The sequence below is a fragment of the Anas acuta genome, chromosome 1 (assembly GCF_963932015.1).
Source record: "Anas acuta chromosome 1, bAnaAcu1.1, whole genome shotgun sequence".
NCBI lineage: Eukaryota > Metazoa > Chordata > Aves > Anseriformes > Anatidae > Anas > Anas acuta.
This window is the reverse complement of record NC_088979.1, coordinates 176,335,851-176,350,711: the sequence shown is the minus strand read 5'-3', so window position 1 is coordinate 176,350,711 and position 14,861 is coordinate 176,335,851. Positions and strand designations below refer to the sequence as shown.

The following is a 14,861-nucleotide window of genomic DNA, read 5'->3' as shown; positions in this document are numbered from 1 at the left end:
CTCAGATGAAGATGGTGTTGTCTGCTGCCATGGAGACAGAAAACATTGCTGAAACAGGGAAAACATATTTTCATCTCATTTAAAAGGGAAAAATACAACTTGACTTCATCAAGTCTTTTCTTGTGTCTAATTAAGGTATTCATGGTCTCTCTTGGTGGTGAACACTGGTTTCTTTGTATTGTTGTTGTGTGTGTACAAGTTGTGGGCTTACATAAATGACTAATTTGTTTGTGCTACTCAGTTGATGGAAAGCAATGTATCTGGTCCTTACTGCTGAAGCAGGTCTTGAAGGTTGAGCACCATCTGTTTGTTTCTAGTGATAGTTTCAAAGTGTGAAAACAGAATTCTACTTTTTGGACTTTAAGCCTCTCTTGGCAATTTCCCCAGGAAATATATGGGCATTATGTATAATTATCCGGACTGAAAAACCCGTCTATATTATTCTAAACATTAATTGAAAATAGTTGTGCTAATTTGATGAATGCTTATTTATTCAAAGTCCCTGTAACTGTCCTCTGCAATTCAATACAACGTAATTAATTAAGAACTGTAAGGTAACATCAGTAGAATTAAATAATATCTCAACTTGATCTCAAGTAAAACATTTGTAACAAAGCTTATATTGCAAAGCTTCTGTTTGCTTCTAAAGCCACATCAAAAGAAATAAGCCTGTGGTCACCTTTCTGTTTTTATAACTTAAATGTTTTATTGATTATTTAAGGAAAAATCTGTCCTGGAAGAAATTGATGTGATTGTAAACAGCCTACTAGATATTCTGTTAAGGACAATACTAGAGATCACCAGCCGACCGCAGCCATCAGGCTCTGCTATGCGCCTCCAGTTTCAAGATGTGACTGTAAGTTTCTTATAATGAAATACCTCACAACTGTCACTATTAAATTCATGAGAATTCTGCCTTTGTATTGTTATTCAATGGTAAGATTTTGTGTATAAAACAGAGAATGAGCAGAACAGAGAGAACTTATTGCACTTTATTCATTTTCAAATTATAATATTTTTCATTATATTATTTATATTTTGTGACCTTAATTAAAAAAAAAAAATAAGTAACTCTTGAGGTTATTTCAGGTGAGTAACTATTTCACTGTTTCTTTTGTTGAGATTTTCAGTAGCTTTCTGAATCTCTCACTAAGTTTGAATTGCTGAGAGTGGATACTCCTGAAAGAGTATCAGCTAATAACAATTTACTTCCTAAGACACATACATTTTTACATGATGAAACAGCTCTAAAAATGCCTTCAGAATCTGTGATGCTAGCCTGTATCAATCCAAATTTATTAATCACAAGTCATTCTATTGTTCTCTGGACTGAGCATTTGAATTTCATTTCTGTCACTTGAGGTAGGGCATAGAGGATGGATTTAGAAGATTAACGAATGATATTTTGGTCAATGTGATACAACAACTCATGCAAATTAGAGTGTTGAAATTGAGCCATTGATGAAATAAAATGAAGAATTACTTTGCTTTGTTTTCAGCAAGGTTCCCAGTTTGCATTTGAAGGACAAATCTCTTCTAATATGGCAGGGGATATGACCCCAGTATGAAGTAAGGGGGTAACTTTTTGTGAAGAGAATATACTATGCATTGTGATTTACCATCTCATTATACAATTAATTAATTGCCTTATTTTTACATTGTAACATTTTTATTAATGAACAGATGGCTGCTTTCCAAACTAGAATTTCCTCTGAGATGAAACATTTGAAAAAGCATTTAATACCTGTGAAATAAATGCATTGTTGCCTTTTTTGTTTGTTTATTTTATCCCACAAAGAGCAAACATTACTTGAAGTGTTTTTGAAGCTGACCAAGTTCTGTAATAGGATAACACCAAGCTTTAATCACTGTGGTTCAGTAGGACTATACATCTAAGAGTTTGGGTTTTTTATCTGTAAATTATAAAATTACAAATGTACTCTGTGTGGCATATCAGACCATTACAAGTAAGCTCAGCTGAAGCAGGGGTTGTAGTATTAGACTCCTAGTGCAGCAAAGCTCTGAGCTTATTGGTTTCTTCTGATATATCCACTCGCTTTCAGATTAAGTTTTAGTAAAGCACCATGACAGCCTAATTCTTTCACGCTATCAAAAATTAGACTGAAAATACTTTCAAGTTGCAAAATTTTCTTTTTATGCATAAGAAAAGCCATGTCATTGTCACCACAGGCATCTGAAAGAATACTTAATGTGGAAGTGACTCACAGCACAGCATAAGGCAATTACATACATTTATGTAGAAACATCATGCAGCATGGGCTTATGGCAATGCATAGAGCCAAATTCTTGGAACTATTTGTAGAGCAAGTATGATGAAGTACCCGATGCAAGTACAGCCATAGAGTCTGTTCCAGTGTGTTACCAGTATTTCAAGCTGCACCCATCATAAAATATCCTTTGTGAGATGTATCATGGCAGCACACTGGATAAAATTCTATCATACCTTTTTTACCAGATATAATCTTACTTTTGGACATAGTCCCAAACTCATTGCAGTGTGATCTAATAGGTCCACAGGTCACTGTTTTTCTGTAATTCATAAAGAAAATAAAAAATATGGCTACGGGGGGGGGGGGGGGGAAGGGAGGGGCAGCGTTGCACTAATTAACATTGAATTCAATGGAATAGTGAAAGTGAAAATTATACTTTAATTGCTTTAGGATATCAATGATTTGGATCTGTAGGTTTTCTTAATAAAAACGTAGTAGCAGAGAGCAAACCAATTAGAGCAAATCTTTATTTATTTGAAATCTTGGAAGTTTAGTCCTTGAGAGTTTAAATGAATTGCAATTTAACTGTCAGCTTCATGTAGTTTAATACATGAGACACAGAAAACTACTTCAGGATTCTACCTAAATGAATTTGGGTTTACGGCTTGGCTTGATTTAGGGCAGTAGGATCTGGTCCTCATGTTCTTTATCAAGGCAATTTTGTTTGTAGAGTTTGCTTCTGTGCATGACTGACATATCCCCTCACTAGTTAGTCTGTGGCTAGCATTGGTTGAAATCTTAACAAAATATATTTTCATATTGAGTTCAACAAATGCAGCTGAATATTCATTGTTGTTCTAAAAACTAGCTGCCTGTATAGCTACCTAAATTTAAATCAAACGCTCAAATTTAGAAGTAAGTTAACAATTAGCTAAAGCTGGTACCATTTTAAAGCTAATCTGTCTGTCAGCTGTAATAGTACAGCTTTCTATAATAGACTGTGATTTTTAGTATACTCCTCTAAGTCAAAGTAAGTGTGGAATCATAGAAGGTAACTAGAAAAGGTGAGTAGAAAGGACTGCTTCAAATGCTAAAGCAGGAAGGAAAGTGTTCAAAAGATTCATACACAACTTTTGTCACTCAAGCTGACAATCAGATAAACTTAGACCTTTACTTACTTTTCATATTTTGGCTAATTAGACAAATCTGACTGGTCTCAGATTTTATAACTGGAATAAAAGTCTCCAAAATTTGCCTATTTAGATGAGCCTACATTATGTTAAATAGCATGATAAAATCATATTGAGACTCAATAGAATGAAACTGCAACTCTTAAAAAATAATGATAAAAGACCCAGGTCTTCTTGCTCTCTGAAAAGAACCTGTTAGGATTGGAAATAGTTTTTCAGCTACCTTATGGATATTTACAAGATAACAGCTGTAACCTTGCTGGTTAGGCCGAGACCATGAAGATTAACATACTTTATAGACTTAGGATGTTGTTTTGAGAAAGCTGTGCCCATTGTAAGCAGCAATGGTTTTGCAGGAAGGTCATTAATTTGGGATCATTACTTCAGTGTAGAGTATTATTATGGGCAAGGCATACTTGTTAGTTTACCACTATGTTGCCTGCACCTGGCACACCACCAAGTATCTAAGGTATAATCACAAGTGTATTAGCCCTTCCAATGTAAAATCCAAAACAACCATTTCTGTGAAGACATGTTCCTTTATTTTATCTTGCTTTCTGTTTTTAAGGAAAGACGGAGGAAAATACTCCCAAAGTTTCACTTGAAAAACTAGTGAAAGACAGCATTTTAAAGGAATGTTTCCATACCCATCTGTTTTCCAAGTCCTGTTCCCATTTCTGGTAGTTAAGGGCCAGAGTTTATTTCCCGTTTTTGAACAAGTTTGCAAGATACTAGAATTTTTCTTCTACAGCACTGGGATGCAATCCAGACCCTATGATTAAGTTCCATTTATATATGTATGTGTGTAAATATATATATCTGTATGTTTAATGAGAACTTCCACTGTAGGTCCAAGAAAACTTTTTATCAAAACATTTTCAAATTTTGTCCAGTTGTATAAAGGACTTTTCTTTTTTGAGAAATATGGTATTTCAATTAGAAAAGTTTTGAAAAATTCCCAGCTATTTCTTCCCTTAAGGAAAACATTAGTGTTTTTCCCAGAATTGTTGCAAAATACTTTTTTTTTTGTTTCAAAACTGAGTTGACAAAGAGGTTGTAATTTTAGCAATCTAAATAATCTGTTTAAAAACAAATACAAGGGAAATAAATGACAAAACAAACTTTTACTGCATTAGCTCTTCTGGATCTAGATTATGCTGTGCAAGCAAACTGTTTTGAGTAAAAAATAATTATTTAAATGGGAAGGAAATTTATAGCTAAATTAACGTATTTTCATTAAGTATGGAATAATGTTTTCTAATTGTCATTAATTTCCCTTGCATTTGTTAATTACTTTAAATGCTTATCATATGACAATTTATAGTGTCTTCTGTATTTGAGCTTAATCTCTCATATGTTTATTCATGGCTTTATCTGAACAGGGGGAGTTTGTCTCTTGTTTGCTGTCACTCTTGCGACAAATGACTGATAGACATTATCAACAGCTCCTTGATAGCTTCAGTACAAAGGAAGACCTGAGGGTAAGTAACAGAACTGTATTTTTACATGTTCAGGTGACAAGTAAAAAAAACACTTGTCTCTATTTTTGTAAAAAAACTTGTTTTTGTAAAAAAACTTGTCTCTGTTTATTTCTCTTTTCTCTTCCTCCCTCTTTCAGATATTCCTGTGCTTTGATGAAATACAACAGTGTTTAAATGCAATATGTTTTTTGGATTAGCTAGCTTTTACACAGATTTTCATGTGCACTCGGGGCAACTCTTGTGATGGGACTAGGATTCTATGGCTTCTACAGTGACAATTGATAGAGTAGAGATGGGAGGATTATGTAATTGCTTTAAAGCAGTATATAATAGCCTAAAGATGATGCCAGTCTAAGGTTACACAGGTCTGCTTGATTCTTCCTGTCAGCTGTTTGTCTTCTTTTATGTATTTACTTGTTTATTAAGCTATATATGGCAATGGCAAACACATAGCTTGAGAAATGTGTATTCAAATAACCATCTGTTTTTCCAAGGTCCCTTGGCAGGAGGACCTGTCAGACTTGTGATGTTTGTCTGCCCTGTTTCTTCATAGAAGAGAATAGCTGCAGAACTTTTTCAGGGCAGCTTTTACCAATTTTATTTATGGACTTACCAGGCTCATGGAGTTGCATCATTTTTAATTCCTTTTTGGAGGAGAGGGATGGATTAACAACAACACAAAACAGTTGTTAAGGTTTCCTGCATAAAGACATAACACCAACGCTTCAACTCTGCTAGACCCTGAGAAACAGGTATAGGTCTGCATGTGATCCACATAAGAAATCTTGAGTGATCACTTATGCCCATTATTCAGCCAATGATCCTAGATAGGAGAGTCATGACATCCTGGTGTAACAGTATATTTTTAGATGTTACTTTTAAATTACGATTTTATAAACTTAATTATTGCCCTGAAATGGAGAGCCTAGTCATGGTGCAATTCCAAATTTTCTTAAATTCCTGATAGTTGTTTAGAGATGTTCTGAAGAAAGCATACCATTCACGAGTGCCTTTTCTTTGTAGTGGGGTGATGATACTAAGTTTGAAAGACAGAAAGAAAATAGTACTGAGAGGTTATCTCTATCATGAGTCAAGAGTACTACCTAGGAGTTATATAGAGGGGAGGGTTTTTAGACTAGTACTAGACCATCTGTTTTCACCTGGCATAATTAGTATCCTTAGACAATTTTTAATATATGTCGTTGGCATTTTTTTCTGAAAATATTTTCCCTTTTGTTTGAATTCTGATCAGATATGTGTTCTTAGGTTTAGATTTTTAAATTTGCTGAAGGTTTCACGCTTGATTTCTGTGTTTGATGTATCTGTGAGTACAGTGTTGAGTTTATTCATACTTTTGTGCTTCTAGAACATTAAAATCTCTAGAGTTATTGCTTGAATGGTGTTTGATTTGAGACACATTTATATTCCCTGCACACGCATACCCTACTATTATACAAAGACATATGGAAAGCAGCTGTAGCTCGTGCCATCAGCTATCAAAATAGAGGTCGTAAGAACTCAAGTCCAGAGTTTATTTTTCTCATTCTGATCTCACCAAATAAGCATCAACTCCACCAGTGATTAAGTGGCAGTAGGTTCGATGGTAATTAATGCAGCACTGCTTCTCTTCTGAATCTTAAATATTATAAGAAATTGTTTTTTCCTCTCACTTGGAAATATCAAATATCACTGCAATGTGTGACTGACGGGAAGAGGGAAAGATGAGAGCTAATGTGTTAGTCTGACACTGCTATTAATCATGAGGTGACTGTGTGTGTCTTGAACCATCTTCACTCAGAGGGTGGTGAGGCACTGGCACAGGCTGCTCTTAGAAGCTGTGGATGCCCCATCCCTGGAGGTGTTCAAGGCCAGGCTGGATGGGACTCTGGGCAACCTGGTCTGGTGGGAGGTGTCCCTGCCCATGGCAGGGGGTTGGAACTGGGTGGTCTTTGAGGTTTCTTGCAGCCCAAACAGTTTTATGATTCTGTGCTTCTGTGATCTTGCCACTTATCTCTGTGCTATGCTTTGTTTGCCAAGCATGGAACTTCTTTCATATTTTATACTGCATTAAGAAATGTTCCTTAGGAACTGACGTCAGTATGAGTAAATCGGGATTCAGAAGGTGTAAATATCTGTGATAAGACATTCTTATTTGAGGTATTTTTAGAGACTGAAATAGTAACCATAGTTATTATTCTGGTGGCTAGTATGTATTTTGGGATTTAAGCAGTGGTAAATATCATCAACTTGCTCTATTTTTGAATCCTCTTTCTGCACCATGGTAAGTGATGTCAGATTGGATTGGGTCTTCTGTAAGCCACATTACAAACTACAGATATAATAGAGGGTTTGCAAGTGACTTACCTGAGTGTAACCCAGGCTTTTGAATTGCTGTCTGCTGTGCCTCTTTTTTTTTGACTACCCCTGTCTATAGGTATCTTTCTATTCTGAATGATTGCATATTGATATTACAAAGCATTTCTTCCTTCTTTGGCTAATTCTCAAAAAGACTATGTCAAGTGTTTGTAGGAATGCATGTTTGCTCAGCATTTATGCTCCTATTCAAAAACTATCCCCATCAAACCACTTTTCAAAACAAAAATTCACTCATGTAACTACTTGTAAAAAAAGGAAATGAAGATTGTCATTCGTCATCAAAACATAAGTCAAGTTATTCTTTCTGATAACAATCTATACCAAAATTATTAAAGGCTGTTTCCAGCTTGTTCGTCAAGGTAAGGCAAAATGGAGTTTGAAGGAATAACATCAATTTAAAAATGACAGACATATCTGCATATCTTATATGACACACATCCGAGTGATGATTTAAACAAGTGCTTGTTCATAGAAATATTTCCTCTATTTTTAAATATATTTAGTGTAAGTAATTGACATGTTGACTATTTTTATTTTAGTTGTTTCTTCAAGAATCAGTTTTTTTCCACAGACAGCAAAAGATGGAAGAAGCATTTTATATTTGAAAACGTGCAAATGAAGTAAGAAAGAAATGTCAGGGGATTCATGTCTGAGCGGTAGTGCCAGATATTCTATTTCACTCATTTTTTGAAACGTTTAATTTAATAAGACAATTATTTTCAGTGCTTCCTTTAATTTATGTTTCGGTATTATTTTTTAGATATGCTTATTTTGTTTACCATGAAATACCATCTTATTCTGGTAAATATATTTTGTAGCAATTTACATAACAGAGGCTCCCTTGTAGGCGGATATTTGCTGCCACAAAAAAGCTCAGATCTAATTTATGACAAAAGATTACAGTGGAAATTATAAATAGGGGTAGAGAAGTGGGAAACTGAATGAGAAAAACAGTATATGTTAGCATAATGCAGCTTTGACCACAGCAAAATGGTTTTGATTGATATGGGTGGGGTTTTAATTAATAGGTTAAAAGAAAGCAAAATAAAAGCACTTGTCAGAAAGCCTAGTCTTTATCCACTGCTGGTGTATGCTAGATAATGAGGCAGGATACATACACAGGAGAGATCTGTTGTAGGAAAAGAGTGTTTCATGGGGCTGGGAGTGAACTTCACTGTTTCTCTGATCCCTCTCTTCCAGCTAAGGGAGCCTGAGCAGGGTAAGATGGGTGCTAAACCCTACCAGCAAATGCAGTTTATTCCACAGCTCTCTTCTCTAATGACTGTTTGGACAAAGACTTTTTAGTGTTGGTTGGCATGGGGTTGGCATGGGGTTGGCAATTTAGGTGGTTTCTGATGTAGACTGAAGAAGCAGTGAAGGAAAGAGGATCTGGGAAAGGGTTTGGCCATGGGATGTATGTGTTGTCCTGGTGGAGACAACTCACTTTCAGATACAACTCAACCATCTTTTTTGTAGGCACCCAGGCACTCTGCAAAACATCTCTGGGACACTGTACAAAGACTTGATAACAAGTAGCTTGGTAACTCTGCAGTGCGAACCAAGGCATTGGGGATCAAGCAATTAGCTTAAAAGTGGGCTGTTATCCCAAAGTAAAATGCTAATAGATTTACCCTGAGAAATCCTGTATAGAGTCTGCCCGGCATTGCAGAGGATTTTACATGCATACAGGGAGATGCAAAAGAAATTCAAAGATGCTTGTTGATTAAATGAATAAATGGTTTTCAGTCTTTCAGAAGGCCATGCTTCTCACTGAATTGCAGTTTCTTATTTTTATCAAGCAGCTTTGCAGCTGAATGAAACTGAACGATGATATTATGATATTATTTGAGTGTTGTAAGATAGTACTAGAGCTTATATACACTAGGTAGGAGTATTAAGAGATGATATTTAGTTGCATGGAGTGTGTAAAAGGACAAAATTACTCCGTTACTGTCACTTAAGTTAAAAGCCATATGAGATATCAATTATAGCTGTATTCAACCAACCAAATGTTAGTTCACTTACAGTGCCGGCAAAAACACTTTTTAAATGTTAAAATCTGTTACTAAGTCATTCTGAAGTGTTTAGCAGAGCAGATACAACTATGAAAGATAATAGCTTATTGCACAGAAAACAGTTTAAGCTATAGTTACAAAATCAATCTACCGTGAATGGTGCTTCATAGTTATGTCCTGTGATGGTTTGGGAATGTTTGGGCCACGAAAGAAAAATGAGAAATCACATCATGCAAAATCCCGGTCACTGTAATGCTGATCAAAATGCTTTGTGGAATTGCTGGATGGAACTGTTGGAGGGGAGCTCCTTGGGTATCTGAGACCTGGCACTGAATACTGAGGAGCAGACCTGAGATGTGAAGGCTACTTGTGCATTAATGTCAAAGTATCGGGCTAGTCAGCTGGCATTTTACTCTTCGGTCATTTTCATGCTTACAGATTCCTAGGGAAATGTATTATCAAATAAACAAAAATTCATTTGTGAAAAATAAGTTAGGCACAGATTAACTCTGTAAATAGAAGCTTAGTATCTGTATCTTGCAAATCTTGTAAAACATGATTTTTTTCTAATTTTTTTTAACTAATTTTCTGTTTCTCCTCAAGTTACATTTTTATCTTTGAATTATGCTGCATTTTTGTTTGTATGTTTTAACAGTTACTACAATACAGGCAAACCTCAATCTTGGGCTTTTCAAGTTCATATTTTATATCTAATAAATCACTTTACTGAATTGATGACACAATTTTCTATTTTTTCTGTTAAAATTAAAAATAATTACCCTGTTGTTGTTGATTCAAAATGTAATGTGTCTACATTTTCTTTGTTTTCAAGTTTGCTTGGAATAAAAGTTTCATTCTGTTCTTAGTCTAGTTGCCTAAAGAAATGAAGCATATGTGGTCTTCCTTTCTGTCTGTCATTCTTTCCTTGACAACTTATGAACTAGCCAATGAATTTCAGCAGGCTTGGCAGTGACCTGTTGGGTCTCAAAGGCACTAAATCTTATACCCCATGCAACCCTGGAGTTTTAAGTGGTCCTTAAACCACATTTTGGTTTCCCAACAGCAGGCATTTGGTCTCTTCAGGTCAGCACCCATTCAGTAGCTTTGTAACAGCAGCAACATGTATTGTGTCAAGACACTGGAGATGATAGAAAGGGGAAATGGGAGAATGGGGGTCAATAGTGTGAAGTGTCATACAGCTTTTGGGGCATTGCCATGTTTTGGGGATTACAGCACAGGGCTGCAGGGAGTACTGCACAGGGAATGGAGGTAACCCCTAAAGAAAAAAAGGAAGAGGCAGAAGTGTTGAAATTGAACTACAGGGTGGAAAACTATAAGTAGGCAGTCTGAAATAAATATATTGCTCATGGAGGTACTTGTTTATCTGTAAAGCTGGTCACCTGAATTCACATGCTGTATTATCTGCACCGAGTCTCATTTACACTCTTTAATACTGAGGATTTTTTGGCCTCTTACTCAGAAAACAGGTTGTCTCTTTTATGTAATCTTCTCTGGTGGGTGGGTGCTGGGATCTCAGCTGCCTTTTCCAGCGCCTGCATTCGTCCCCCTTTACAGTGATTCTCTAATGAAAGACATCTGTTGTGCAATGCCCATCATCTACACTTCGGTAAATGCACTTGAGAATACATTTTGGTGTTCAAAATGAGTTGGTACCTCTGGTTGTATTTTCATCTCATCCTTGTTTTGAACTCAGTCTCTACAAATGACATGGGCAGAATCAATATTTGAAACATTTGAAGGACAGGTAAAACACTGGTTCTGTTAGTTGAATTATATCATTTGCCTCCTGTTCCTCATGACATTGAAAAGCTCCATTTTGCTTACTAAAAAAATACAAGCAATGTTATACACAATGGAGATTGACCATTACTACCTTTGTTTAAACATTATTAAAGAATATTTGAAAAACCTTGTGCTGAGAGGAACAGCAGGAATAGCTTAATTTAGTTGTTAGTGAATTAAATGACATAGGAGATGATAATGCTAAGTTCCTAAGCAGTGCTTTCTACATTCAAAGTAGCTCACTTACATTTACTATTTGTATATATTCAGCAAGTAAAGCTGAAGGGTTAAGTGACTTGCACACAGACAGACACCTGTGTTAGCAGCTCAGAGGTCTGGACGTTGCTGTTGACTTCACTGGTCTTTGCAAACCCAATGATAAAATTGTCGTTGCACTCTCTCTCTTTCCCACCAAATAATGCTACTTTTAGAATAAATCTTGAATGTGATGAAAACCTGGCATGATTAAGGAGGTATTCAGAACTCTGTGGTGTTTGTAAAGTGCTTTTTTGATTTGCAAATTGTTCTCAGGATCACATTTGTGGAAGTGTATGGGTGGAAACCAAATGCATCTTTGACATTTATCTTATGTATTGCTGTCAATCAAATGGCAGATTAAATTATTTTTCTCTTTTTAAGAAAAAAAATGAATTAAATTGCTATTGGAAACTTTCTTAGGGAATCAACAATAAAAAAATATTAAAAGGTATATACATTGAAAATAAATGTGCAATTTGCTATTTCTATAATGATTTTTTTCTGCCTCTGATTAGTTTAAAAGCTCATTGCTCTTTTTTAAAGCACCAGAGGTATAAGATTGCTTCTTTTCTTTCCACAGGATTTCCTGCTGCAGATTTTCACTGTATTTCGGATACTGATACGACCAGAGATGTTTCCCAAAGACTGGACAGTGATGCGTTTGGTTGCAAACAAGTAAGACATTTTTAATGATAACAAAAAAAATAAGGGGTGTATGTGAAGATCATGGTATAAGTAAACACAGTTATAAGATGTATATAATAAAAATGCAAAATATACTCTATAATGCTGGTTGCAGTTTTTCATTTTTGAATTTAAGATTTGGTTTAAGTTTTAAAATCCCTGCACTTATTTTACACAACAAATTCATAGTATAATCTGTTCCTGTTTATCTTCTAAATTTCAATAAGAACATAGAACTGGTAACTCAGAAACACTTCTACAGATTGAAGATGCTAAGCATCAACAGCTTTGTTTTCCAAGCAGCAAATGACAGATCTCAACAGAACTTCATTTCAAATCTGTTTGTTGAAATGCTGAGTTGGTAGAGATCTGTTTGCTCTCAAGAAGAAATTATCTGCTATAATATTATTAACAACGTTTTTGCATGTTTGTTAATTTAGTGCTTGCTAGAAAAAAATCACAAATCAGGAAATGAGGCACAACACAGGCAACAGTAGTGTGGGGCTCTAGGCATGATACTTTGGGATATAACCTGCCTTTGAGCCATTCTTCCTTTGCTCTGGCCTTATTTTTACAGAAACAGGTTCCCAGCATTTCTGAGAAGTCATTATGGTCAGTCTAAAACTATTGAATTTTATTTCACCTGTGTCACCAGCTATCCTTTTATGTAGGCTTAGTTTTGGATCAGATAAGCCAGCTGAACAGTCGACACAATTATGTAAAAATCAGTGTCAGCAAAATAGGGGGGTTGTATTAGGCAGACCTAGGAATCCAGAATTTAGGATTTACTTAAACTGCAATGCCTGATGAATTGTTTCTTAGTCTGCATTGTGCCTACCAGCTCCAAAAAGAATATGAATTCATAGTGCTGCACTGACAACTCGTACTGATCTTCTGGTTACAATTAAATTTGGCAAAATTTGTATTCGTGATAGGTGTTATGTGTGCGTGTGACATAGTGTTTGTTCAAGCTTTATCACGGCTTGAGAAGATAACATTTTTTGCTCATTTTTATTACATGATTTAGTAGTGCTAATCCTTTCATGTTTGAATTCCAGCAAAAAAAAATGTTAATAATCAAAGAATCGATATGATGCATCTGGTAATCATGCTAAAGAAATAAATTGAGAAACACGGGAAAGAGGGGAAAACATAGGAACTCAGACTCATATTTAATCTTAGAAATCGCTACATATTCCTGAAACAGCTGGCTTGGCAGATGGCTTTGCAACAGCTGACATGTACAAAACTAAGATTTAGGAACGACCTTGGCATGTGTTTCTTGGAGTGGTGGTGTTCAGATATGCTAAAGATGTTGTTAGCAAGTTCTGCAAAAAGAGTATTTGCTTGCATTAGTATTTTAGTGAGCATCAAACATCTTTTATTACTCTGTGTCATGTTGCTTTTAGCCATCTCTGGTGAAACTGTGACTCTGTGTCCAGTCCTGTCAGTCACAGAAGACAGGCAGAAGTTGGCGAACTGAACTCACTGACAAGCAATTACATAAGCATTACCGTCTGCAAATGGCATGTTAGCACACCTTTACCAATTCAGCATTTAATAATTCACTTTGCTAGGTATCTGTGCCTTTGTGGAGAAGATTCTGCTTTGCTGTGTGTAACAGGGGGTTGGTCAGGTGTTTTGGCTAAGTGTGGTGTGAACTGAAGAGTCATTGTTCCCATGTTACATATTGATGTTTAGTTCCTATTTCTTTCTGAGGCAGCAGAAAGGAAATTGCACCTCAATTCTCTCCTCAGCCACAGGACAATTGTTTTTCTGTACTAGTTTTGCTAAACGGGAATGCCATCCTTTCACTCATTTCCCCCACTGCCATTTCAGAGGCTGCCTTCCATCAACTTCCCTGAGGAAGTGGCAAAGAGACACAAAGCAGCAGCTTGCCTAGAATTTTCCCAACCCACAATCTTTGAATGGAAAGGGAAGACCCCAAAGGCAGGATGAGAGGTTAGGGCACTGCTGTCACCAGACAGAAGTGCCTGTGAGCTGTTCTCTCTTCCCTCCACTTGCTGAGTGCTTCCAGTAATGTGAGCCCGTTTGCAACTGAATGCAAAACTTCTTGAACTCTAGCCCTGTTCATGTCTACAAGGAAAAACTGCAAGGTGTAGCCCACCCTTTTAAGAGCATAATCAAATAATTTAAAAAAATGATTTATTTTTTTTTCTAACTCCTTCTTCCCAGGAATAAAATCACTGTCATGTTTCCTGAGTCAGACAACCCCTTTTCAGCTGTCTGGGCTTCAGCCCGAGAAGCTGCAGCTAATCTGAAGGCAGCGTGTGTCTTGGGAGCTTCACCATCACTGCAGTCACATCACCAGCAGCACTGTCTTTTCTCTCCACTCTCCCCAGAGTGATATAAAAATTCAAACTGTCTGGTATTTACAGGAAGAGAGATTTAGACTGTCTGAGCCTAGGGAAGAAATGAGTCCTAGCAAGGGTATAATCAGGTAATAAGCTTTTCCTAAGGGGAAAAAAAAATCATTTCTTCTCTTATTTATACATGCAGAACTTCAATTACCTGAAAGATTTTTAGGTCTTAAAATGCCATAAGAGTCTTTCAATATGTATTAATTATATATAAAAATATTGCTGCCCCCTGGCTTCTAGAATTTTTTCTTGTTGCAGTATTTTCAGTAATTAAGTAGTATCTGATACTTCGATGCTGTTTGGGATAAAACAGAAGAGAAGGTACTGCAAACTCAAGAACACAAATCTGGAACTAGCCAATAACTAAGATACTTTACAGTGATACACTCATGGTCTATAATTCTAAATGTCTGAATATTGGTCATGAGAAAGAATTAATGAC

The 14,861-nt window shown here is 36.0% G+C and overlaps 1 protein-coding gene across 5 annotated transcripts in view; it reads left to right on the top strand.

Moving 5' to 3' along the window:
• DOCK4 (dedicator of cytokinesis 4) overlaps positions 1-14,861 on the top strand; it is a 247,923-nt gene that overhangs the window by 176,582 nt on the left and 56,480 nt on the right. For all 5 annotated transcript variants that reach the window (XM_068669485.1, XM_068669481.1, XM_068669483.1 and 2 more), the window contains 3 exons: positions 722-856; positions 4,804-4,902; positions 11,935-12,029. In XM_068669485.1, coding sequence (XP_068525586.1) covers positions 722-856; positions 4,804-4,902; positions 11,935-12,029 — 329 coding nt within the window. The remainder of the gene's footprint in view (positions 1-721; positions 857-4,803; positions 4,903-11,934; positions 12,030-14,861) is intronic.